The 26,785-nt window shown below is 46.3% G+C and overlaps 1 protein-coding gene and 1 long non-coding RNA gene across 5 annotated transcripts in view; one reads left to right on the forward strand and one right to left on the reverse strand.

Annotated features, from left to right (window-relative positions):
• Positions 1-19,004, forward strand: part of LOC123605623 — a 57,424-nt gene extending 38,420 nt beyond the window's left edge. The window contains exons 4-5 of the long non-coding RNA XR_006715830.1: positions 14,919-15,048; positions 18,511-19,004. This is a non-coding gene — a long non-coding RNA (uncharacterized LOC123605623). The remainder of the gene's footprint in view (positions 1-14,918; positions 15,049-18,510) is intronic.
• Positions 1,588-26,546, reverse strand: CDC25A (cell division cycle 25A). 4 transcript variants are annotated; one of them, XM_045492783.1, is made up of 15 exons: positions 25,858-26,546; positions 24,782-24,855; positions 23,138-23,180; positions 22,587-22,623; positions 21,993-22,091; positions 20,297-20,416; positions 17,593-17,727; positions 17,019-17,093; positions 11,861-12,034; positions 7,952-8,050; positions 6,370-6,432; positions 6,176-6,274; positions 5,351-5,481; positions 3,726-3,837; positions 1,588-3,519 (listed from the first exon to the last, which is right to left on the reverse strand). In XM_045492783.1, exons 1-15 carry the CDS (start codon positions 26,025-26,027, stop codon positions 3,379-3,381), a joined length of 1,572 nt encoding a protein of 523 aa, XP_045348739.1. In that variant the 5' UTR covers positions 26,028-26,546; the 3' UTR covers positions 1,588-3,378. The 4 variants fall into 4 exon arrangements, with proteins under 4 accessions (XP_045348739.1, XP_045348737.1, XP_045348741.1 ...); XM_045492781.1 differs by having other exon boundaries at positions 21,993-22,094; XM_045492785.1 differs by lacking the exon at positions 20,297-20,416.
• Positions 26,547-26,785: the final 239 nt, after the last annotated feature.

Consider the following 26,785-nt stretch of genomic DNA (forward strand, 5'->3'; position numbering starts at 1 on the left):
TTTTTAAGTTTATTATTTTTTTAATCTCTACACCCAACATGTGGCTCACACTCGTGACCTTGAGATCAAGTCATGTGGTCTGTTGGAGCCAGCCAGGCACCCCTTCCATGTGCTTTTAAATATGTACAGATAATACTCATTACAAGTAGTGATCAGCTATTTCCACTGAAAACCTAAAGTTTACATAGTCTAATTACTCAAAACTTTTGTATCTTCTCACTAGGAATATGGACTGTTGTCTTTGGGAAGGGACTGTAATATGGGATACATTAGACTATAGCCATCCCTTTTTTTTGTTTTAAGTTTACTTATTTTGAGAGAGAATGTGAGAGAGAGCGCGGGGGAGGGGCAGAGAGAGAAGAAAACAATCCTAAACACACTGCACTGTCAGCCAGGGGCCGGATTTGGGGCTCAATCTCACGAACCATGAGATCATGACCTGAGCCAAAACAGAGTTGGATGCTTAACCTACTGAGCCACCCAGGTGTCCCATTTTATTTTCAAATAATTTCTACACCCAAGCTGGGGCTTGAATTTTTAACCTTGAGATTAAGAGTTGCAATCTTAATCTGGAGCGAGATTAAGAGCGCTCCAAGGGTGCTTGGGTGGCTGTCAGTTGGGCGTCTGACTTTGGCTGAAGCCATGATCTCACAACTCATGAGTTTGAGTCCTGCTTCGGGCTCTTTGCTGATAGCTCAGAGCCTGGATCCTGCGTCTCCATCTGTTTCTGCTTCTCCCCTACTTGTGCTCTGTCTCTCTCACAAATAAACATGGGGTGGGGCAGGGAAGAGTTGCATGCTCCACTGAGCCAGCCAGGCGCCACTCTCGTCTGACATAAACAGGCTAATACTGGAGATCAGGATTATAGGAAACTTCCTTTCTTCATGCATGGTTTTACAATTCTAAAAAATGTCTGGAATAATGTCTATTATAGCTGCAAAAGAAGGGATTCAAGGTCTAAATGAAGCTTAACTTGGAGGTGGGATCAAGGGTAAATCTTTTAGGTTTTAGCATTTACCACATGTTTAGGGAAGATCTGAAGTATACGTAAAAGGAACAGAAGTTATTTTCCATGCAGAGTGTACTCTGCTTTATTAAGACTTTTGCTCCTGCTGCCATCCAGTCTGGCCAGTAGCCCCCAGCATCAATCACACCTCCAAGTCTCTCTGGTGGTTGTGTGGGCCCATGACTTGCCAATACCTGTCCTACTTCCTTCTGCAGTATCCTCTCCTTCAGAGCACAACTGAAACTCCCGTCTTTAACATCCTTCCTTTGCACTGTTGCTTCATCCGTTTGAGTTCACAGATCTTGGAAAGAAAGGTTAGTGGTGCAGGCAAGCTTTGTATGTGCTGTGCCTTTCATCTTGCAAATCAATCTGAATGACAAGTTTTTGGAGTCAGGGTAGCAACTAGAGATCATTCTGGCCATCTCTGAAATCATGGCACATGGGAGTCCTTTGGCCTCTTGAGGAAATATGGCTGCTCACCCCCCCCCCCCCGCCCCCACTGGTTTTAGTCAAGTATGGTCCCAGAACCTTGAAGGGAATCGCAATTCTCTTTAAATCCATCAAGAACTACGTAGAGAGCATGGGTTCAGGATTGTTTTTATTTTCAGAGCCTGCAACAGTTGGTCAGCAATGCTAGCTAAGCTGGTACAATCTGAAGGCCATCCCACCTCCTTTTCTAGGCATTCAACCAACAGAATCCCTATAAACAAGATTAGAGACCAACTGAGATGTGTCTCAATGTGTGGTGAGAGGGGGAAGAGGCCTTCCTCTCTCCTCCCGTTCCCCTCCTCCCCACTTACTTTTTCTAACAAGATTGTTTTATAGCCAAATACAACTCAAACCCAGAAGAGCAACCAGTCGTCTCCATTACGACTGCTTCCCTCCCCACTTCCAGAGCAGGAAGTGAAGAGGGGAGACTGGCACTTGTGTGTAAGAAAAACCTGGCTATGCCCCAACAGAGCAGAGATGGTGAGGAGGCTGGTGCCTGTGGGTGGGCATATGCAGGAACCAAATAGGCATGTCCAGCATCAACCAACTCAGCTCCAGCTCCTTGGATAGATGTTCCTTTGAAACCCCCATTTCCATGGGGTTAGATGAGGGGGCAACGAGTGATGAGCCATCACTCCTTGTCCCTAAAATTCAAACATGATAAACTCAAAGTTTTACCTTCAAAATCTACCACGCTGCCTCCTGAGAGACACATTCTATATGGTCATCTGCATGCCAGCACCCACATCCCTCTCCTAATGCCCAGGGCTTCCAGCCCATCTCTTCATCCTTGGGTGGCCCAGCCAACACTGATTTGATACTCCTTGACTCATAAAATGACTATTTTTAGAAAATTAAAAGCTATTCAAGAGTATCAGTAATAGAAGACACTCGGTGTACGCTCCCGTCCCCCATCCCAGAGCCCCCCCACCCTGCCGCCCCTAGTCTAGGACACCTACACTACCACGTTCCAACACTGACCTGGGGGTGGCCCCATGGAAGCTGCCTGAAGTGCTTTCCTGTGACTCCTATACCAGCCAATGTCACAGGGAACTGGGGTGAGGAAGAACACGGTGCCCCCCCTGCCCCCACCCATAGATCTCAGTGGCCTTCGAGGTAGGTCTGGGAGGTTTAGCTTATGTCCTATGGCCAAGTCCGAGTCCAGTGCCTGCTCCCACCAGCGCCTCAGTCCTTGGCTTTAAATAGCAGCAGCCCCAGTTCCACAGTGCCTCCTGGGGTGACAGAGCTCCTACTTCTGTCCCTCAACACAAGTCTGCCTCTTCTCCCCCATCTTTTTTTTTTTTTTTTTTAAAGCAGAGGTAGTCCCTGGGATGATAAAACCCTACCTAGAATGGCAGTATTGTGACTTAAAGAAGCAGTTAAATAAAAGTCTCCAGGAGTTAAAAAAAAAAAAAAAAATTAAAGTGATTGACGAAGTTGAATAAATTAAAGATACGGGTTATCCCACAGAGACCATCCCCCTTCCCAGGCTGTCTTTGGTATTTGGCCAGCAGCATTTCCACTCGCGTTCCTTCTCCTTCTCCTACCCCTCCTCTCACGAGAGAGGACAGTGCCCAATAAGGCCCCAGGTCGTTCGTCCAACGGTGGGGGGGAGGAGTCAGAACTTCTTGGCTTGGTGCTTGGAACTGTGCTGTATGGCGAGTGACAGCCTTGGCAAACAGTCCTGAGGCAGTGAACATCTTACGGGGACAGAAGAGGCGCTGCCAGCAGGAACCCTGGGAGCGCGGGACCGGGTGAGGCGTGCAAGCCCCAGGCCCTTTCTCCACACTTGTTGGCCCCTTTGCTCAAGTTTCTCTGCAGCAAAGAGGGAAGAGGTGGCGTGGAGGGGAGGCTCTGGCTGCCGCGGTCTGGCCCCGCCACCCTCACAGCTTCTTCAGACGGCTGTACATCTCCCGTTTGCTCTTTTCCCCCGCCCAGGTCCGGCTCTTGGTGCGGAACTTCTTCAGGTCTTCTTTGAAGTCCTCATGGTGCATGGGCCGGTAGCTGGGGGGCTCACAGTGAGACTGCAGACAAGAGAGGATGATCAGGGGGTGCCTGTCTCATGCTGTTAAGCCAGCTCCCCGCATTTGTGCAGCAGCTTCTAGGGCCCGTGTCGTCGTGCGCAGCAAATCCCCAGATCCCGGGCGAGAAACAGCCATGACGACCAGACAGACCCAGCTGTCCAACCTGGGTAAGGGGTGGACCGTGCTCTCCAGGGACCTCAGCTTACCTGGCATTTCAGGAAGAACTCCTTGTACCCGCCCTTCAGGACATACAGCTCAGGGTAGTGGAGTTTGGGGTACTCGTTACCAAGCCGATCTCTCTCCCTCACGTACCGGCACCTATCGAGAAGGAAGGCCACGGCAGGGTTAGCTCTTCTGATACAGAGACAATAGACGTGAGACAACAGCACAGTGACAGCAGCGGTGCGGTAGGACTCCTTACACACGTCTTCCCAACTTCACGTTCATTCTTGGAAACAATCAGTGTTGAGCTGTGAGCTACTGGCCACGTGTGATCGTTAAGATTTCACGGGTGGTGGAAGGTAGACGGTCTCTCCCCAACTGCCCTTTCTCCAAGTGAAACAGACCTACTGCCCAGCCCCCATTCCAGTGTCCTCCCCGCCACCTCCTGCACTTCCTGTGCAGTGACAGCACCTGAGCCAGCTTCCCACTGCATTCTCCACTCTTGCCACACCCCCAGACAACTTGCCCAGGGTCCCTTCCTCAACTCCCATCTCAGCTGGTGGCTTTTTTCCTATAGCTTTTAAATAGGCTGCGCTTGCTTTGTCTCAGGACACCTGCTTGCACCCTATGCTCTTCCCCAATACCCTCACATGGCCAGTGGCTCCTTCCCACCCACCCCTTGGTACCCTGTCCCTGCTGCTCTCCCCTCTCTCCACTCCGCCTGCTTACTTTGGCCCCACGGCTGTTCCTCCAACCTGCCCTGGAGCGCCCACTTCTCGTCATGTCTGAAGTACCTCTAACACATGGAGTAGCTGACAGACATATTTGCCTCCCGCTCCCTCTGAAATGCAAGCTCCCTGAAGGCAGGGTTTTTTGTTCTCCAACGTTTTGCTGTTCTCCCCAGTAACCAGAACACTAACCAGCACATGAGAGGCAATAGTTAGTATCTGTAGAGTGAATAACCCCACTTGTGAAGGAATATCAGTCCTCACTCAAATCCCACTTCTTGTGACCACGGTTTTGTGCTAAACGCAGGGCAAGTCCTTGTCCTTAGGAGGTAGATGGGGAGATGGTCATGTAAGCCAAGTTCCTGGTGTAGTTGTTTATGTGTACTAATGTGGCACAACATTAGCCACTGGGAAAATCAGGTGAAGCACGTGCAGAAAAATGGCCTGACTTTTGAACCAGTTCAAAATAAAAAGACTGCACAAGAACCCAGGCCTGTGGGCTGGCAAGAAGTCTACCTTGGCCCATCCTAGTCAAGGCTGCAGTCGCCCTGCCCCAGCCCCCACCCCCTCTCTGGCTGTCCCTGTCTGTCCTTCCAGTAGGACCATGCTAGCCTCAGAGACAAGGTTGGGCCAAATAAGGCCAAAAGCCCTTGGCAACCGCCAGGTCAAGCCTAAAAAGCCACACTCAAGAAAGCTGTTCATCAAATCAACAAACTGCCCAATAGGTAAAATGTGGGAAAACATTTGCTACACATGAATTTGAACTTTCAAAAAACTGAACATTTACGCATCATGTGTGTAGGCTGAGGCATGGAAATGACTTGGGACGTGCGAGAAGGCCCTTGGTGTGAAGTATGCCGCCAGTGTGAGCCATCCACTGCCTCATCCCACAAAAGCACTGTGGGCCCGTGCCCCAGAGCCCAGTTCCATGCAGCACTCACATGCGAGGGCCTCGCTCAGAAGAGAACTCGCAGTGGAACACGACAATGACACGCTTGCCGTCAGTAGGAACGATGGGCTTCTTGAGCAAGAAGTCTTCTACCTCCTCTTCCATGTGCAAGTTTACCGCACCCTGTGAAGAAGGCATAGAGACTCTTGGCACCTGCGTGTATCGTACTTGCCGGATTGATTCTGTGACAGTCATCTGTAATTGGGACCCTAGAATTTTGTTATGACTATGGTGGGCTTGAGAAAGATTTATGAATTTGGGACTTTCAAAAGCCATTAAGACAGTGACAAACACTACTGTTGTATTTAATGTACCCCATTACTAGATTTCAACACTAGTTTATTGGTTAAAAGATTAAATTGGCATAACCAGTTAACTTCTTCCCTGGAAAGTGTGTCCCAACACCCGCCCTCCACCAGGCAGCTTAATTCAACTACAAACTGAGAGGCATCGCTAAGCCCGGCATAGACTGGGACATGTCACCAGAGGCTGGCTTCTGGTCAAAAGCCCTTTGGTGCTTAGGCCTGACTTAGAAATCAGTGGTACCACCTACAAATGCCTGTGATGGTGAAGGTGTAAGACACAGGACAGAGAGCATTTACTGTACAAGGTAGTGGAGAGTAGTCCAGGCCAGGGAATATTCTCCAGTGCACCAGGAGTCAAGGCTGCTTGAAAACGTCCTCAGAACCAGCACATTAGCCAGTAAGCTTCTAGGTATCATGTCACCACCCCACTTTTAAAATCACAGATCCTGTCAGGGCTCCTTCTACGCCTCCCATGATAGCAGGGCTCACCAGTAAGCCTCAGGAACCCATACCTTGATGTGGCCTCCCTCATATTCATACGGATACCGGCAGTCAATGATAACAAATTCTTTAATGAGGTTGGCAAACTTGCCATTCAAAACAGATGCCATCTGTGGGGAGAAAGCCCAGGAGAATCAACTTTGGCTGCCAGGAACAGCTAGATTCAAATATTTCATGGGTGACAGGATCCAAAAAGGGGACTTACAATTTCTGGAGAGATGTATTTTAAATCCTGATGCTTCCCAGCAACCGTATGAAAGAGATAACCCTTAAAAAAAAAAGAGAGAGAGAGAGAGAGATACTTAGCAAATCTGAAAGCCTATAAATGCAACATTTATATTGCTTGCCTGCCTGATAAGAGGCAGCTTTATAAACAAACCTTAATCTAATAGTATAGGCAAGTTACTCATCTAGGCACTTCATTAACATCCTGACATTTCATTTTCAAACACACCTACAAGGTGGATTATCCTCATTGTCAAATGTAAAGCCGAGCCAATATGTAAAGCTGGCCTTACTACTAGCTAGTAAGCCAAACGTAAATACAGAAATCTCAGGTAATTTCCTTCCTCCCTGCTTTTGTCAGGAACCTTCATCTCCATAGCCAACTGTGAGGAACATGGTGTTGGGCACTGGAAATGGGAAAAATAGGAGACCTTGCCTGGCCTTGAGGGGAAAGATGGGCACATCAGCAATTACTCACTAGGGCAAGTGGCTGAACCAAGAGCTCACCCATCCCCATGGCCATATGCAAGGTCATTATGACAAACATAACCAACAGCTTCAATTCAAGTGGAAGGTTCCACCAATGAGGACACACCCAGTCTTTGCTTACTCTTCCTTTCAGATTAGAACTATCTCCTATTTTTGACCCCCTATGTGTCCCTATTCCTTCAACACTCACCTGGCTGAAATATGAAATACGGCCCAGACTCATACCTTCCCTAGTATTCTAGACGAGACAACCTCCCTTTATTTCTCCAAGGCTGCTTGCATTGCACGGACATGCACTTCAATTTCCCGTGTCGTATGTGGCACAGCAGGTCTTACTGACTACATGGGAAGTTGTGAAGTTGTGTGAGGGAAGGAACTGGGTCTCATTTTGGAATCTTTACCTAACACATAACATCAAGTGCTTCAACAAATGTTAGCTAAACTAATGAGTAAGAAATTGATCGGGTAGCCTTTACATCTTCTGTGGCTTAGCAAGCTGCTGACATGTTCTCTGTTCCACCCTCGTGTTTCACCACAGGTCAAAGGCAGCCAACTCATTTACACAGCAAATTCATACATATCAGGCCATCAGCAGATCTTCCTCCCTACTTCCCCGGGGGCCTTCTCCCTCAAAGGCTATGCTTCTTTGGACAATGGAGAAATTCAGTCTCAACCTTGGACCTTTTAAGATAACCTTTTGATATACAGATGTGTAGTGTGGCTATAGGTTTATTCCTGCTTCTTTGTACTTTGCTGCACTACTATTTTTATAATCAGAAACACAGTTCCCAAAGAGCCTGGCCTTTGGGTTGGAGTCCAGGTGGCTGGTAGGTGGCTTCCTACTTCCTCTGATCAGTACCAGTAAGGTCTATAGTCCCACAGAGACCAAGACACATCTGATCATGTGTTTGTTTCTTTATCTTTAAAAATTTCAAACTGTGTCTCTTGGGGGACACTCTAAGAGCCACCCAAGAGAGGAGAAAGACTGAGGGGGTGGGGGGAAATTCTAGGAAACAACCCAAAGCCTAAATCACATAACCAGAGCAGCTCTCCTTGCATCTGCCTAGAATTACCTTGGAGAAGTCTCCTATAAGGTCCCTTGGGTCATTATCCAAAATGTTCTCAATGGTCCCTTTTGGGGAAGATGCCAGGGATAAAGACTGATGTAGAATCTGTAACAAATCAAAGGTGGAAAATGAGGCCAGGGTTCTGAATAGGACTTCTGAAAACATTCACCTAGAACATGTCACTGGGAGGAGGGTGACATGTACATGTCTATATTTAGCAAATAAAATATTTTTCTTATTTGATTGAATCTGGACTAAAAAAAGGGAGCATGGGTCACTGACTTAGGTCTCCTATTATTTCAGTGTCTAACTGAAGTGCTCTGAAATTAAGTTTTTCTTCTTCCCCACCTTTTTAAAAAGGGGAATTAAAATTAAGGCTAAATCTAAAATAAATTTCTTAGCTCTATCCACTGAGAAGCTCTAGACGTGCAATGAACATTCCTACAGGACACTATGGTCTCCAAATACTATTTTCCACTAAAAGAAACCAGGGCTTGGGGGTGCCTGGATGTCTCAGTTGGTAGAGTGTGCCACTCTTAAAAAAATTTTTTTTCTTTAACATTTATTTTTGAGAGACAGAGAGACAAAGCACAAGCAGGTAAGGGGCAGAGAGAAAGGGAGACATAGAATCTGAAGCAGGCTCCAGGCTATGAGCTGTCAGCACAGAGCCCGATGTGGGGCTCAAACCCATGAACCACGAGATCAAAGTCAGACGTTTAACCGACTGAGCCACCCAGGCGCCCTTAGAGTATGCCACTCTTGATCTTGGGGTTGTAAGTTCAAGCCCCATGTTGGGTGTAGATATTACTTAAAAAAGGTGAGGGGGAGAGGGAAAAAAGAGGCACCAAACATAAATAAAAAAGACTGATTAATTGAAATACATTTAAAAATCAAGAAATTCTTTTTATCAAAAGAACAGTATTAAGAGAAAAGGCAGGCGGGCACTGGAGTGGCTCAGTTGGTTAAGCTATGGACTTCGGCTCAGGTCATGATTTCACGGTTTGGGAATTCAAGCCCTACATTGGGCTCCATGCTGACAGCATGAAGCTTATTTGGGATTCTCTCTCTCCCTCTCCCCTGCTCCTGCTTGCTCACTCTCTCTAAATATACAAATAAATACATTCTGTTTATTCCTGAATATTGACAGATATATAAACCAGAAGCTTTCTGGAAGGCAATTTGCTAGCATGTATAATATGCAAAGTTCCATAAATGTTCCTGCGCTTTAACCTAGAATTCTACTTTTTTTTAAAAAAAGAGTTTATTTTTAAAGAGACAGAGTGCAAGCAGGGGAGAGGGGCGGGGGGGGGGGGGGAGAGAGAGAGAGAGAGAGAGAAAGAATCTTAAGCAGACTCCACACTCAGTATGGATCCCCATGCAGGGCTTGACCCTGGGATCATGACCTGAGCCAAAATCAAAAGTTGGACACTGAACAAACTGAGCCACCCAGGCATCCCAAATTCCACTTTTAATTAGAAAAAGTAAAATGTTCATCAAGTATTAGGTAACTAAGGCAGATTATAAAATGTAAGATGCCAGCCCTAGGTGTTTCCATGGCTGTCATCTAGTAGACCTTTTAAGAGTAGTGTTTATTCAAACCTTTTCATGCTGCAGAAAACACAGGCAATTCTCCAGGTTATTTTACAATGTTTAATATCAAACCTCAATACCAAGACCTGATATAAGGATAGTATAATGAAGGAAAACTACACATACATAAAAGCAATTCTAAATAAGCCAAACATGACATTTTATGAAGCAAGAATAGTTTTAAAATCAGGAAAACTATGAACACAAGCCAAAATATATAAACAAGTTAATAAAAATGGAGCAATCATGGGCGTGCCTGGGTGGCTCAGTCAGCTGAGCATCTGACTCTGGGTTTCTGAGATTGAGCCCTGAGGCTCAGTGCTGACTGCCTGGAGCCTGCTTGGGATTCTCTCCCTTTCTCAGTCCCTCCCTCACTTGCGCAAGTGTGTGCACGCTCACTCTCTCCCTCTCAAAAAAGTGCTCTGGGGCGCCTAGGTGACTCAGCTGGTTAAGTGCCCAGCTCTTTGATTTTGGCTCAGGTCATGATCTCGTGGTTGGTGGGTTCAAGCCCATATCACACTCCATGCTGACAGTGCAGAGCCTGCTTAGGATTCTCTCTCTTCCTCTCTCACTGCCCTTCCCCTGCTGGTGCTCTCTCTCTCTCTCAAGATAAAACTTTAAAATGAATGAATGAATGTCCTAAGTGCTTTAAAAATAAATAAAAATAATTACATTTGTGTACTCACCTACAGGGAAGTTCATGATATATTAGTAAAGCTCCAAAATAACATGAAAGCAAACCATAACTATGAGCAATTGACTTGAGTAGAGATGATGAAAGTTTTATAAAAAACTAAACTTTTACTAGGTCATGATAAGTCTGAATTAAAAGAAAGGAATTAAAATATTTAGAGATACAATAAAAAACACTACAGGGGCGCCTGGATGGCTCAGTCGGTTAAGATTCCAACTTCAGCTTAGGTCATGATCTTTACAGCTTGTGAGTTCGAGCCCCGCATAGGGCTGGCTCTATGCTGATAGCTTGGAGCCTGGAGCCTGCTTCAGATTCTGTGTCTCCCTCTCTCTGCCTCTCCCCCACTTACACTCTGTCTCTCTCTCCTTCAAAATAAATAAGCATTAAACAATGAAAAACAGTACAAAGTTGTGAGACAAACATAAGTAGTAGAAAATGTATATTCCAAGCAGATCAGGAGATGGCAGCAGCAAGCCGAAAGAAACAAGAAGCCTTTAGGAAAACCTGTTCTCCTTAGCCAAAGGACTAGAAAGAAGGCAGCCTATCAAGACAGAAAACATTTTACTTTTAAAAATGTTTACCTGTTTTTTATTTATTTTTGCGAGAAGGAGAGAAGGAGAGAAGGAAAGGGAAAGAGAGCACAAGGCAGAGAGACAGGAAAAGGATCCGAAGCAGAATCTGTGCTGAGGGCAGGGAGCCCAATGTGGGGCTCGAACTCACGAACTGTGAGATCATGACCTGAGCCAAAGTCGCACGCTTAACCGACTGAGCCACTGAGGCGCCCCTAGACAGAAAACTTTTAGACTACTGTAGCCAAACACCAAAGAAAAAATGATGGCCCTACACCATGCCTGGTCAGCAAGTGGGGAGCTTAGATTTGCAACTCTTGCCCAGCTGTAATTAAGTGCCCCACCTCCACTCCACTGCGGTGGTCTAGTGGGGAACTTGAACTCCCACTCCTGCCCACAATAACGAGGCCACCCTATGTGTCAAGGGAAGCTGTGCTAGGGAACACGAACTTCTACTCCTATCATCCCCACAGTATCAGAGTCCTGCTAAAACAGAAAATTTACATAGACCAGTCTTACAATACCCAAAATATACAGGATACAACTGAAAAGTCATTCGTCACACCGAGAACCAGGAAAATCTCAACTTGAATAGGAAAAGATAATCAACAGAAGCCAACACCACAACACAGATGTTGGAATAATCTGACAAGGTTTAAATCAGCTGTCATAAAAATGTTTCAGGGGCGCCTGGGTGGCACAGTCGGTTAAGCGTCCGACTTCAGCCAGGTCACGATCTCGCGGTCCGTGATTTCGAGCCCCGCGTCAGGCTCTGGGCTGATGGCTCAGAGCCTGGAGCCTGTTTCCGATTCTGTGTCTCCCTCTCTCTCTCTGCCCCTCCCCCGTTCATGCTCTGTCTCTCTCTGTCCCAAAAATAAATAAACGTTGAAAAAAAAAAATTAAAAAAAAAAAAAAAAAAAAGTTTCAACAGCCAATTAGCAACCTGCTTGAAACAAACGGAAAATTCTAAGTCTTGGCAAAGAAAAAGAGCCAAATGGAAATTTCAGAATTGAAAAATACAGTATCATTGTCCTTGAGCAAAAAGGCACCTGCAAAACTAACCTCCTGGGGCTTCTCTGGACTAGCTGCTTCTTCAGGACTGGCCGCAGCCATGCTCTTTCTCCGCTTTGTATTTCCAGATGGGTACTCCTCTTGAGACCGTTCTGGTCTTTTTAACACCGACCGGGTGACAGAGCTACATGTGGAAGAAGAGTCAAACAGCTTGCATCGATTGCCCTAGTGGGGGAAAAAAAAGAGACCCATCTTCCATTAAAACCTGCTCACTTGAATGGTAAAGAGAATGGGCCAAGGGCTTTCTGGGATGGTTTAAAATCCACCCTAAATTAGGTAAGACACTGTCCATTCATCTAGTCCCAGCACTCTTGTAGGGCCTAGCACATACTAGACATTGAATACCTGGTACTCAATGAATACAAACTGAGTTGACATCATATGGAGAGGAGGAAGACAATCCATGCCCTTTTTCTAAAGCTCACTGTCTACAAAGGGTCCTAAGAGTCACGTAACTATCACCTTTCGGTTGGGAACACCTTTTGATTTGCCTCTTCCCCTCTATTTTATTACTTGCACCTTGCTTGGTTTTTTATTTTTAACGTTTGAGAGAGAGAGAGAGAGAGAGAGAGAGAGAGAATCCCAAGTAGGTTTCACGAAATCATGACCTGAGCTGAAATCAAGAGGATGCTTATCAACTCAGCCACCCAGGTGCCCCAGCAGTCAACAGGTTTTAATACCCCACCTAAATCCAGAAAAGGTGTGAGGTAGTTAGACTATGCTAGAAAACAGAGTCAATAAGGTGTTAAAATAGTGCTAAGGGTGTAAATCTGTAGGGAGCAGGGGTGCACAGAGGAGCAAGTGCCCTCAAAATTGTGTTCAAAAGTCCTTTCCACTTGGTCTAAGACTAATTTCCCAGCATCCAAGGGCAGCCAATCTGACTAACAGTAGGGATAGTCTAAACTTATCTCTAGGTTCATGACTCAGTGTGCCTTGGCCCAGCTTTTCCTTCCGTGCAGAATCTCTTTATGCCCCAGTAAGCCGCTCCTTTCCAAGATGATACTAAAATTTCAATGACGCTTCTTTGAAATGCTCTGGTCAATAATCTGCAGCAGAGTGTGCCACTCCCATGCCAGCTCTCTGAGAGAGAGTTAGGATTTTCTCCTAACTTTGCTGAAGTCTATTTTAAAGGGATATTTTCAGAAAAGCAAGACCAGAGATTTTCTTTTTAATGTTTATTTATTTTTGAGAGACAGAGACTGAGCATGAGTTGGGGAGGGGCAGAGAGAGAGGGAAACACAGAATCTGAACAGGCTCCAGGCTCTGAGCTGTCAGCACAGAGTCTGATGCAGGGCTTGAACTCACAAGCCGTGAAATACTGACCTGAGCTAAAGTCGGACACTTAACCGACCAAGCCACCCAGGTACCGCCAGCATTTTTAAAGTTTATTTTGTAAAACAGAGTGCAAGTGGGGGAGGGGCAGAGATAGGAGAGAGAGAGAATCCAAAGCAGGCCCCACGCTATCATCACAGAGCCTGACGTGGGGCTCGATCCCATGAACCGTGAAATCATGACCTGAGCCAAAAAAATCAAGTCGGATGCTGCTCAACCGACTGAGCCACCCAAGCACCGCCAGACATTATTTATTTACTTTTACATTTTTATTTAGTTTTGAGAGAAAGAGAGAGACAGAGTACAAATGGGGGGAGGGGCAGAGAGAGAATGAGACACAGAATCCGAAGCAGGCTCCAGGCTCTGAACTGTCAGCACAGAGCCCGATGCGGGGCTTGAACTCACGAATGGTGAGATCATGACCCGAGCCCCAGTTGGACGCTTAACCGACTGAGCCACTCAGGCGTCCCAGAGATTTTTTTTTTTTAACCTAGAAGAGCTGGGAGCATTTTGGGGAAGAGACTCCACTGCTTTCAACAGAGTCTCAAAGGAAATTGTGAACTCATCCAGAGCGGACACCACGATTCCAATATAGCTCCAGCAACTGTGAGTCTGCAGTAACTGTTTGTGTTATGCTAGATGATATGGATGATATGGAATATAAATAAATGAGAAAGACCTAAAAAAGACCCAAAAAGCAAAACAAAACACCTCAGGGCACCTGGGTTGCTCAGGGGTTAAGTATCTGACTCATGATTTCAGTTCAGGTCATGATCTCGGGGTCCTGGGTTGAGCCTTGTGTCAGGGCCCATGCTGGGCGTGGAGCCTACTTAATATATATATCCCCCAACCCCCAACTCTCTCTCTCTAAAAAAAAAAAAAGAAAGAAAGAAAGAAAAGCCTTTATAAAGATATTTAAAAAGATACTTGAAAAGTCTTTTTCATTCAAACTACCTGGATGTTAGAGCTAGAAACAAATGTGGTCTCTCCTCCTAATCAACACTCATTTTACAAATTGGGAAACATGCAGATAAACAAAAATGCATCACTCAAGGTCTCCATTTGTGGGTAGCTCAGGTGGGGTCTAAACCCCAGATCCCTAAGTCCTATCATTCCCTTTGACCTATGGCTGTACTCACGTAAGGTAGCATGACTGAGGGCACATCTATACCAAACCAAATGCTATGGAGAAGACAGGAGACAGCAGATTCCATACCCCCCGGGTGCTTAAACACACAGAGAAACACCCAACAAAGCAAGGAATAATTTTAAGACCGTCTCTCACACTGAAAACTTTGGTGTCATTCTCATGACTTCTCCTTTACCACTACTGCACCTAAATACCACCCATTCCTAATTTGCAAAGATTTGTTCAATCTGTTCCTTCCTCTCCCCATGATTCAGAGAAAGTCTTCAGCATTTTGTTGAATAATCACAACAGGCTCCTAAAGCACCCTGTTTGTGGGGCACCTGGGTAGCTCAGTCGGTTAAGCATCTGACTTCGGCTCAGGTCATGATCTCATGGTTCATGGGTTCAAGCCCTGCACCAGCTCTGTGCTGACAGCTCAGAGCCTGGAGCCTGCTGCGGATTCTGTGTCTCCCTCTCTCTCTGCTCCTCCCCCCACTCATGCTCTCTCTCAAAAATAAATAAACATTAAAAAAAATAATAATAAAGCACCCTGTTTGTAACTGACCCCTCCTCCCTTCTGGTTAACAGAGTCACGCTCAAGGAATTCTAGCATTCCTGAGGAAATCCAGCCACACCCCTGACTGGTAGACAACCTCGCACCAGCCCACAACACGTGCCCCATTCTCCAGCTTCACAGGGCTATGTGCTACTGCCACAGGTGAACTGCTCTTTCATGAATCAACACACCCTGCTGACAAGTTCCCACACACTCTGAGACCCTGGGCAAACAGGTCCCCTCTGGGGGATCACCCTTCGACCTGCTCATGGCACACAGGTGGTTGCTCAGTGCATGGCTCTTTCCAGGGTGAGGGACACTCCTGCCCTGGAAGCGTCCACAGTGTCCACCCATTCAATGGGATACATATGGCCACGTGCATGAATTCAACAAGGCCACACACACAGGGTAAGCTGTTGTCCGCCACACCACTGGGTGACTTCATAACTCCACCGCTATCCCACGATCGAGACGTGGAAAAAGAACCCACTCCTTGCTGTCTTACTGCTTGAAAGTGTGAAGTTTTAATATGCAGGCTGAGTTAAACAGAGGTGTAACTGAGGATGACACCGGGGACAAACCCTATTTAGGACAAGACAATGACATACGGGCTATAAAAATGGCTAATTAAGGACACTACTAGAAGGGAAGTCTCCATGTGAAAGCACAGTCTGAGAGTTCATCTATTGACCCCTCGAATTCCTGGCTGAAGCAAGGTGGCCACGGCAAGCTGCCTGCCCCCTCTCAAATCCAGACCGTCTCTCAGAGCAGGTCAAACCGTGAGGGCCAGAGGAGGGCTCAGCTCTGCAAAGATATGAAGCACTGGCCACTTTAGGACCCCGTGACAATGAAGTGGTCATCCAAGGACATGCTTAGATCAGTAACAGTTGTAACCAAATGCCTGGCTGGGTCAAAGGCAATTCTAACTTAAGCTACGTGAGAGAAACCCAAATATCTGTCCTAAATATGAGCTGTGGGGAAGTATACACAGAAGAAACAAAAAAACATAAAAATTATATATATAAAGCTTCAATTATCTATAGGTAATATTCTCAACACCTTTAAGTTCTGAAATAATCCTAAACTCTATGTGGAAAATACCTGAGGTAAAACAGAATCTTTGAGCAGGAAACAGAGAAAAAGCACTGTTTCAAAAGTTTGGCAGACTTCATGCAAATGTTGAAAAGTGTGGACAAAACAAAAGAAGGCTGAGAAAAATGAGAGCCAGAGACTCCATGACAGGGGACAGCCAGCTCCCCCATCTTGCAAACAGGAGCTCTGAGGACCTAAGAGTGCCCATGTAGATGTGTTCCTCAATAGCTCCTGACGGAGATGCTGTGTTTTGAGGCTAACCACAGCCCCGGCCTGTGGACTCTGCCTCATTCAGGGCCAACCCCCAGACTACCATACCTGCACTGCACCCACAGCTTAGACCGCCAAAGTGCCATCAATCACTGTCACTTGTAAGGAACCTCAAGCTTCTATTTATTTGTCCTCTGCAACATCCCACCCTGGATGACCCCCTGGCCTTCCCTTCCCATACTGACCTCCCCATACCTTAACTGTGGCTCAAAAATGAACAGCTACAGGAACCTCACTAGCTCCTACAGTGGCCATCTCACAGCCCCCCTAGCTTCAGATTCTCTGTCTCCCCCTCTCCTCTCTGTCCCTTCCCCGCTCCTGCTTGGTCTCTCTCTCTCAAAAACAAACATTAAAAAAAATAATAATGGAACCCCTTAAATTCAGTTTAGCAGATATTTTCCTGAGATCTTAAACTAGAAGTTAAGAGTGGTCACAGCTACAGGAGAGAACATTAATTTGACCAAGAATGGCTGGGATGAACTAGAAATTATAAAAACAAGAACTACATGCATATATATTAGCCAGACTTCTCAGACACCAATGAGGACGAAAAATACTCGAAGAAACAGTGTGCTTTACACCAGAGAACACTAGTGGCTGGTCAAGAGAAAGGTCCACAGACCCAAAGACTGAATCTCAAATGAAACTACTTTTGATTCCTGTGGTGAAGTGGGTAGAAGGATTAGTTTCCATTTAGTCTAGTCGACTCTGTCCGAGGCCTAATTACTCCAGGCTTCCAGGCTCTCTCTGGACACACCACGACAACTTACAAGGTTTGTAGTTCTTCTCATGACAAGGGGAGCAGTCCAGAGGCTTGCCATGCATGATGGGGTCTCTTCATCATTCTAAAGAAAGAGAAACACTTAAAAGATTCAGTAGAGACTAAGTTTGAATGCTTTAGGTATGATTCTGCCTGAGGAGTATCAGACTTGCCCATAGGAAGCATCTAATGTTCGCTCCTCTTTCCCACTCCCCACTATGTTAAGATCAGAAGAGAATCACATTTCACAATTCAGACATCTGAACGTAGCTAAAAGCATCCCGCTACCCTGAGGGTACTGAGGAGGTAGGCTGTCCCTCTGGCTTGTCCTACACTGTTCTTGTTCCATGTCTCTTGTACAAAATAACTGTCACCTTCTTCAGGGTAAGAAGGAGCCTATCACTCTCTTCTTTTGAAGAACCCTGTTCCCCCTCAGATTTAATTAGACTAGGAGCAGAGTCTCAATAAATCCCCACCAAATGAACAAAAATATCAGCCAGCTCAAGCCCTGGGGAATTGCTGTTGTTTTTCACATCACTTTTCCAGAGTACTTAGTGGAACGGGTAGAAACACACACACACTACCTTCAGGTTCTCTCCTTCAAGAAGGTCCAGGAAGCCATCATCCTCATCAGACAAAGTGGCAGTCACAGGGGACTGGGGCATAAAAAGAGGAATGAAATTCCCTGGCTCGCTGCTCTCTCTTTCATTCGAGGAAAGCTGGAAGATGAATTCACAGCTTGTTAATGATCAGACTTGATTTCCTTGGATGGGTCACTAGATTTTATGAGGAAAACATACTATATTTATTAGAACTAACATTTTGGCAGCTACTAAGCAAAGGATAACGTATCCTAAGATGAGAAATGATTTGATGTCTACACATAGTCCTGAGTAGAATCAGGCCTAGGAGCCTTCGCAAAAGACTCTTCCCAGAAGCGATTCACCTTACACTGGGATGTGGGGATGGCCTCTTTTATGAAGGGCAAGGTTTGTTTTATCAGAGGATTGTAATCAGTAAACACGGATCAACATGCAGGTTTTGATATAGTACTGTCACCTGATCCTAGTTCTTTAAACTTGGAATTCAAATGACAGGTGCTCAGTTTTTAACTGAGGAATTACTGTGTGCCAGACACAACGATACAATCTTAAGTGTTTACTCCCACTGACGCCTGACAACGCATTAAGGTGAGTTACTCCTTTTCTACTTATTTAACAAACCAGGAAACCAATGCTTAAGAGAGTTTACCCAGATCACACAGCTCACCTGTTTGACTCCAAAGCCCAAGCTTTTCTCCCCGCACATTCTCTGAGAACCATTCCGAGTAAAAATGGGGGTATCTCACTAGGCAACCCTGTTGTTTTTGGGGGAACCCTCCATCATAAAACTAATATATATTTAATATAGAAAATTTAGAAAAAACAACTCATAAATCTACCAGATAGAGATCAGCACTACTAATAACAAACATTGCTGATAGTGAATTATTTCTTTTCCAGGTGCTTCCCAAAGCCAGGAAAAATGTTCAGAGATACATTTTTTTTCCCCCACAGTAACAAGGCAGTCTCAACTTAAGTCCTACAAAGAATCCTTCAGAAGCCCCAAATCCCTTTGGATAGGACTTCATTAATCCTCAAGTGGCCTTCTGGTTTTTGGACTCAGTCACTCACCCAGGGAGGGATCCTCTCTGCCCCTGGCCTACTCTGCTTCGGGCACCAGCTTGCTTCATAAAAGTTCTAGGCTGCCCCTGAGCCTCCACAAGTGCTCCTGAGCACGCCCTGGGCACACCGGCAAGTTCTCAGCCGCCAGAACCAAGAAGCTGGTAACCTTATTGTGGGACAACACACTGAAGGCTCATACTATAATACCAGTATTTGTGACCTGAATTTTCTGGGATCCCCAGTGAAGGTGTGATACAATAAATGACGGACAAGTCATCTATAATGAAGGATGGCCAGGTGACCACAATAAACTCTGATGCTGTGGTTTTCAAGGGCACACTATTTCGTTTTGGATACCCTGTACTTAAAAAAAAAAAACTTTTTTTTTTAATGTTTATTTTTGAAGGAGAGAGACAGTGCACGAGCAGGGGAGGGGCAGAGAGAGAGGGAGACACAAAATCCGAAGCAGGCCCCAGGCTCTCAGCCGTCAGCACAGAGCCCGATGTGGGGCTCGAACCCACAAACCGTGAGATCATGACCTGGGCCAAAGTCAGACGCCTAACTGACTGAGCCACCCAGGCACCCCATGGATACCTTGTACTTAAAGGGTTACCGTGTACTCAGGAATCAGGAGATTCTATTAAATCCTGGTCTTCGATTTATCGGTGTCCTTTGGCAAATTACCCGACCTCCCTTAACAGACTTTCCCAATCTGTAAAATGGGCAAACTTCACCTACTTCACACGCTTAGGGAGATTAAGACAAAAACATATGTGAAAATGCTTTGTGCAAATGCTAGACAGAGCAGCAATACTGACTGAACAAACCTGAACTTCAGACCAAAAGCCAGACTGGAAAGCTGTATGCAAGTTCCCAGGAAAACCTGGAAACCAAATGTGGTCATTCTGCTCAAATTTCCTCTCTAGTCTATAGGTATCAGATTGCCAGTAGGGAACTTTGGAAGTAGTGACAGCTTCTGTTTGGCAAATAAGTAACCCTGGGGCAAGTGGTCCCAAATACTATCAAGTAGCCTATAGGCAGTGGGTTCATTGGAATCCATAATAGTTCATTTGAGAGAGAGAGCGAGAGCGAGCAAGCAGGGGAGAGGGCAAAGGGAGAGAATCCCAAGGAGGCTCCATGCTCAGCACAGAGCCTGATGTAGGGCTCAATCCCACACCCTTGGGATCATGACCTTAGCCAAAATCAAGAGCTGGACACTCAACCGACTGAGCCACCCAGGAGTCCCCATAATATTCTTAAACCACCTTTGGAAGAAGCCAAGTGCCATCTCCAGACAAAACCACTCTGGAGGCACTGTGAAAGAAAGTTTTAAGCCACATAATCCCACCGTGCACACATACAGAAGAATGACCCAGGATGCCTGTAGATTATTTCCCTAGAACTGACAAGATCAAATATTCCTTGTTCAAGTTCAGTATTTCAAACATACCATCTTTCACTCTGCTTCTGCCTGTCTGCTCTCCAGACAGCAAAAACACCAAAGATGTGACAGTCTAGTTTCAAATGACAAAGACAAGAGCTCTAGTGTCTTTGACTCCAGGTTAAAGAGGGTGCTTTAATTCTTCCCCACCAGGAACTCCCCTGTGAAAGCCAAAGCACATACCATCCGAGCTGGGGCAGAGTTCTGCCTCTGTGTGAAGATATCTTTACCCTCCTCAAGTCCATGAGAGTGCAGGCAGCCACGAGATGCCGGTCTTATTGGCTTCTTAAACTCAAAGGCTTCCTGCAAGACAGCAGAGTCGATATATCTTCCCCTGTCCATGAAAACCAGGGTCTTAGCTGTAGCTTGGGTGAGACAGTCAAGGGAGTAGGCACTGCTCACCTTTGCAACTGCCTCCAAACTAAGGGTTTACCCATTTCTGAGCTAACTGCAACACTGGATCTGTGTCACTAAGAATTTCACAGACTGTCAACAGCTAACTTCTAAAGCAGCATTTTTTTCTCTCACCACAAAGACATAAATATCTGCCAAGTATACAAAACACTGAGTTAATAAGCCAAATCAAATCAACAACTTCCTAAAATCTAAAACGAAGTGTTTCAATATAATTGCCTGTGAGTGGGAGTCAAAACCTTTTACTCTTGGGGCACCTGGGTGGCTCAGTTGGTTAAGTGTCCGACTTCAGCTTAGGTCATGATCTCGCAGTTCATGAGTTTGAGCCCCACGTTGGGCTCTGTGCTGCCAGCACAGAGCCTGCTTCGGTCCTCTGTCCCCACCTCTCTTTGCACCTCCCCAGCTCGTGTGCAAGTGCACTCTCTCAAAAATAAACATTAAAATATAAATTAAAAAATAAATAAAAATGCTTAAAAAAAACCCTTTTTACTCTAGATTTGAAGGCTTTGTGTTTTCCACCACCTTCCTACAAACATAATTCTTTTTCTTTCCACTTGTAATTATTGTACTTCATACTAAAAGCAATGGAAAATAAAAAAACTGTTTCAGTCAACAACATAAATGAATCTCACATGTTCAGTGAAAGCCAGAAGTGACAGAATACATTCTGTATGATTCCATTTACTTCAAGTTTAAAAGCACTTATAATCCCTCTACCCCAAAACAGTCACTTATTAAGTGCTCAGAGCAGTTAACAGCTAATATCAGAGTATTTACACGCCAACACACCACAAAGTACTTTCTATGTATTAACTCATATAACCAGCAACTGCAACCCAATCACCCCATTTTACAGATGAGGAAACTAGACCTTACAGGTTAAGTGATGTGCCTAAGATCATGCGAGTTCTTTAACTACCACCTATGTATGCTGTTTCCTCCCCAGAACAAAGTTCCAAGCAGGCAACCCTGAGAAAAGCCAAGTTCAGGGGAAAACCAGGCATCAGTACAGCTTCAGTGTGTTCAGTAGAAAGCACTACTAGCCTTTTCCTGAGCTTACAACTCATCCCAGGGTGAGCACAAAGAGGCAAGGCCTGGACAGACCCTTCTAGATAAGCTATTCATGGATATAATTATTCCTAAGGGCTGCCATCTAAGCAACACCTCCCTGCCAGGAACCATTTTAAATGCTTTATATACATTATCTTATTTAATTCCCATAATACACTACAAGTTACTGCTACTCGTATTTTACAAAGAAAATGAAGAAGCCAAAAAAAAAGTAATGGGTCAAGGTCATACAGCTAGTAAGCAGGATTCAAATCCAGGTTTCTCTGACTACAAAGATGATGCATGACTTTGGTGAAGGTCTAGTCTCCCAGAAAGCAGCCCAGCCACTTTTTTGTAAGCCACTGACACTTGTGGCTTTACCTCTAGCCTAAGTTAGTACATCGATGCCACTCACGTTTTCCTTGTTCTCATCCTGGTCCATCAGCTGAAAGACATCATGGTCAAGAGAATCAGAATGACTCCTCTTCAGGGCTGGGCTACATCCCAAGAGCTTCTGCTGTCAAAATGAAAAAAGATATTAGGGCACATTAAATGAAAATTCAATGGAAATTCAGTTTCAAAAGAAAAAAAAGTGGTGGTGGAGGGGCTAAATCCTCACACACTGCAGGAGGTAACCAAGAAATGTGGCCAGGGTTCCACCTTGCAGTAACACGGGGTAGAAGATCCCACTACATGGCTTTACACCTAACCTTACAAGGTAGGTCTCCAGCCCTTTCAGTAGAGATTGAGGTGCCAAACCAACCCCAAAATATCATTTGCGTAAAAAGAATACTTCCTGGTATTCTTTTTGATAAATACTTTCCTGGTATTCATTTGATAGTAATAAATGAAGGGAAATGCCCATTACTGAGGCTGTTCAGGTGGGGTGTTTTGAGTACTTATGAGACGAAGGAAGAACAATCTTTGCTGTCTAAATTAAGATCACACTAACAGCTAAGGAGACAGATGAATGTCAATTAGCTAAAAATAAAAAAGGGAACTAACTTACAGGTAGGGAATTTATTCTCCTCATGGGATTTCCAAGGCTGCAATGAGATCAGAAGGTAAACAATGAGAATAAAACAAGAGAGGTATTCATATGAGCAGATGCAGTGTCTAGCCTATAGTTTGGGGAAGGGGGCAGACAATCACATTCCCATTTTAGGCAAGATGGAAGAACAGATTTCTGAAGCTGTCCCGTTCTCACAAGCGCCCCCAACATTGGGCTTCTAGGTAAAAAGAACAAGCCCAGGTCTTCTCTTAAAATACCCATGTTCTTTAAGGCTATGATGTCAGAGGGTGAATTAAGGATTTGGGGGAGACTTAAACACCAAAAATTACAGCTAAAATAAAGGAAAGGAAGTTTTAAAAACTGCTGACACAAACTACTCACTCTCTAAAGGCACCAGACTTATTTCTAACATGCAGAAGTCTTAGTAGGGTCAGCTAAATCCAAGGCTCCCATACAGAGCACAACGAATTTCATTAAAAAATTAAGAAAAGTCTTTCCTAACTAACTTTTACTTTCCTAACAAACTTTTAAAAGCAGTGAATACATACTTTTCTTTACTGTCCAAGGGCCCAGGAGAATCCAGACAGAAGCCTGTGGGAAATAACAAAATTTCTCAGGAAATAATACACAAAACACCATTTTGTCATTAAATAAACAAAAACACTACTAGTACTGTTTCTTTGAGCCATCACCCAAGACTCAGGGCTTGGACTTTTGGCAGAATCAAAGTGGCGTCTCTATTTGATTGTCAGAAACTTTCTTTTTTTTTTTTTTTTTTTTTTAAATTTTTTTTTTCAACGTTTATTTATTTTTGGGACAGAGAGAGACAGAGCATGAACGGGGGAGGGGCAGAGAGAGAGGGAGACACAGAATCGGAAACAGGCTCCAGGCTCCGAGCCATCAGCCCAGAGCCCGACGCGGGGCTCAAACTCAAGAACCGCGAGATCGTGACCTGGCTGAAGTCGGACGCTCAACCGACTGCGCCACCCAGGCGCCCCTGTCAGAAACTTTCTATTTGCCCCAAGTCTTAACACTTCCACAGTAAACCTACCTATCTCATTTTCCTACTTACAAATACCATCAAGAGAGTAGGTGGGGAGAATTAAATACAACCTTCTAATGTTTGGTTGGTTGTTCAGATAGAGGTTACCCAGGTAACTTTGTTTCAACCGTGGAAAGAAGAGGTACCAGTTTTCTGGAAGTTTCGACTTCAAATATTTTATTTTGTCAGATCATACGTGTAATTCGGGGGTTTGGAAAAATACACTTCTCAGTCAGTCATATGACAAACAAGGCAAGTATTCATTGCCTTGAACAAAAGTACACCAAGCAAGGTGCCCATCTTACTGAAGGAAGCAAGGTGGCAAAGACGCTGCTCTCAGTACGCCCAGACCCACCAGCGCCTGCCTCTCATGATAGCCATGTAACTTTGCAGGAAGTCAAGTGCTAGTTCTGATAGTCTTACTTGCCACATTGCCACAAGTAAGAATTCTATCCCTAGCTCCTGGGGCACCTCGGTGGCTCAGTCCAACTCTTGGTTTGAGGTCAGGTCATGATCTCGCGCCATTCGTGAGTTCAAGCCCCGCATCGGGCTCCGGGCTGACAGTGTGGAGCCTGCTTGGGACTCTCTCTCTCTGCCCCTCCCCCCCGACTCCCTCTGTCTCTCTCTCAAAATAAATAAATAAACTTAAAACAGAAAAGAATCCTCTCCCTAGTTCCTAAGAAGCCTACATTTTAAGAACTTTGCTCTTGCAGTTCCCTAACCTAAAGCATCTGTGTAACTATAAAACGCTGTAGTAACATAAGTTTACGAATTAGAATAAAATGCACCAGCACATTTCCTCCATAGCAGGCTCACTGAAACAGTTTCATTATACTTCCAATAATTTGACCCTGCATTTCAACCAATACAATTTTCTGATCTTGGTGTTATGGTTCATGGTATGCAACTACTTTACTCACACATCCTCAAGATCAAGCACACACCACCTCCTTGCAGACACTTATTTCCCCCCGTTGTAAACTACCACAGGGCCTTCTTTGTCCTGCTTTAAGAGTGTTTGTCACTGAATGCCATGACTTTTGTTTATGGTCTGAACTAGTCCCCAATCTAAGTTCTAGGTGAAGCACATATTTCAACAAATTCCAAGTACTGATCCCTACATGATGAATGTTGAAGACTAAAGGGATACCTGAATCGGTTGACTCAGAGGAGCCCATTCTCTGCAGACTGCCGTTTCTCACCTCCAGCGGTTGTTCACACTCACTGAAAGCAAGAGAAATAACTCTATTTCTAAAACATAATTACAAGGTTACATACAGGAAACAGGCCATGAGGTTAGCAAGTATCGAGGCTAATAACCATCTTGTTCTAGGCCACACCACAGACCCCCACTTTGCCACCCAAAACACCCAGTTAGCACTTGAATATAAATGATGAGAAAGGAGTGAATAGGCATGGCCTGGGTCACATTGTAGACAAGATGACTATGACGTTGGAATATTTCCTGAACCGAGAGCATGCGTTCTAGGTACGGTGCTGGGAGCAGGGATGAAAGATCAATTGGACAAGTTACTGCTTTTCAGAGGTTGGAAAACGCACAAGACGTGTGCTTCCAGAGAAAATGGGATGTCCAAAACTGAAGTGAAAGCAGCTCCACCAGAAACATCGTGGGATGCACGTTTTGCTAACAAGGAAAAGTCCAGGGAGCTTTTGAGGATGGAAACAGGAGTAAAAAGGCCCGGCCTTAGGAACGCATGGGTCGACATCAGGAATGTGCATGGGGTGCAGCCCTGGGGGGATTTTGCGCGTAGGCCAAGTAAGAAATTGCCATGTCTCTCCGTAGAGAAGGAACAAAGCTCACAGGAAGCCAAGATCCTGCGAGGTAGTTCAGCAAAGGGTGGAAGTGAGCTCCTGAAAGGGTCTGCTTTGCCCCCGTGGGGGTAGATTTCAAAGAGCTTCCTGAGATTGGGACAGAAGAGTACAAGGCAATCCGAAAGGGGTGGCCAAGCTGGGGAACCCGGGCCGACCCCACCCCCTACCGGGCCCGGCTCGGGGCTGAGGGCGGCCCTGGAGGGTCCGAACGGCCTCTCCCGCCCAACATTCCGCCTGGGGGGAGGGTGCACATGGCGGGCCCCAGCTCAGCGGGGCGGCCCACGAGCGGCGGACAGGTCTCGCCCCTCTCTGGGCCCGTTTCCCGGCCTGATCCCCCCGAGAGCCGTCTGGGAGCCCAGCGGCCTGCGGCAGAGCTCGCCAGTCCCTTCTCACCTGCCCAGCCCCTGCAGCTGGTCCATGGTGACCGTCAAGTTGGTGACAGGCGACAGGCCGCCGCAGGCTGGCGCGCCGAACAGCGCTTTCACGACTGGCTGCGGCGTGGGAGGGGGACTGCAGGCGAAGAGCAGGCGACGGCGGTGCGGGGGCTCCGGGCCCAGTTCCATGGCGGCACCCGGCCTCCCAGGGCTCCCGCTCCCTCTTCCTCCGCCTCCGCCGCGCCCGCCCCGCCCCGCCGGCACCGGCCTCGGCCGCGCGGCCCGCCGCGGGCGCCCGCGGGTCAAACACAAACACGACCCCGCGGTTCAGGGACGCTACTGCCGCGGGTAAGCGGCGCGGACGGGAGGGTGTCTGGACCCGGCAGGCGCCAGTCACATGCACGGGTGCTTCCCCCGCACCCCCGCGAGGCCGGCGGGCGGGCGGGCGCCGGCAACCTGAAGATTAAATCCAAACAAACGCCGCGGGTCGGGAAGGGAAAGCGGCCAGAGCCGCGAGGCAACGGCCAGGGTTCACACTTTCTTCGCTTTCCTCTCACCCCCTTGTCCAAACCGGGGTCACAGAGCACCAAGCGGACCTTCACCTTCCTTCCGGACTGTCGCTGCGAGGAAAGCCTTTCGCGGTAATAGCTGCTCACTAGGGACCGCAGCTGCCCCGCCCCCCTTTCCTAGTTGGCGCCAAACGGAATCCACCAATCAGTAAGCAACTTCTCCTCCTCGCTCCCGAATGGCAGCTAAGCTGGACCAATGAGAGGGGAAGAAGGAAGGAGCTCGCGGGGCTCTGCGAGGTCACCCGCTCTCCGAAAGGGGCGGGGCCTAGAGGAGACCGGAGCCGATCCTAATGAGAGGGGGCTCAGAGGTCAATGAAAACTCCCAGCGGAACCTGCGAGGCGCGGAAAACGCCGAGAGGCCCCTCTTGCCCCGTTGCA

This window comes from Leopardus geoffroyi, chromosome A2 (assembly GCF_018350155.1).
Source record: "Leopardus geoffroyi isolate Oge1 chromosome A2, O.geoffroyi_Oge1_pat1.0, whole genome shotgun sequence".
In the NCBI taxonomy this organism is placed as follows: domain Eukaryota; kingdom Metazoa; phylum Chordata; class Mammalia; order Carnivora; family Felidae; genus Leopardus; species Leopardus geoffroyi.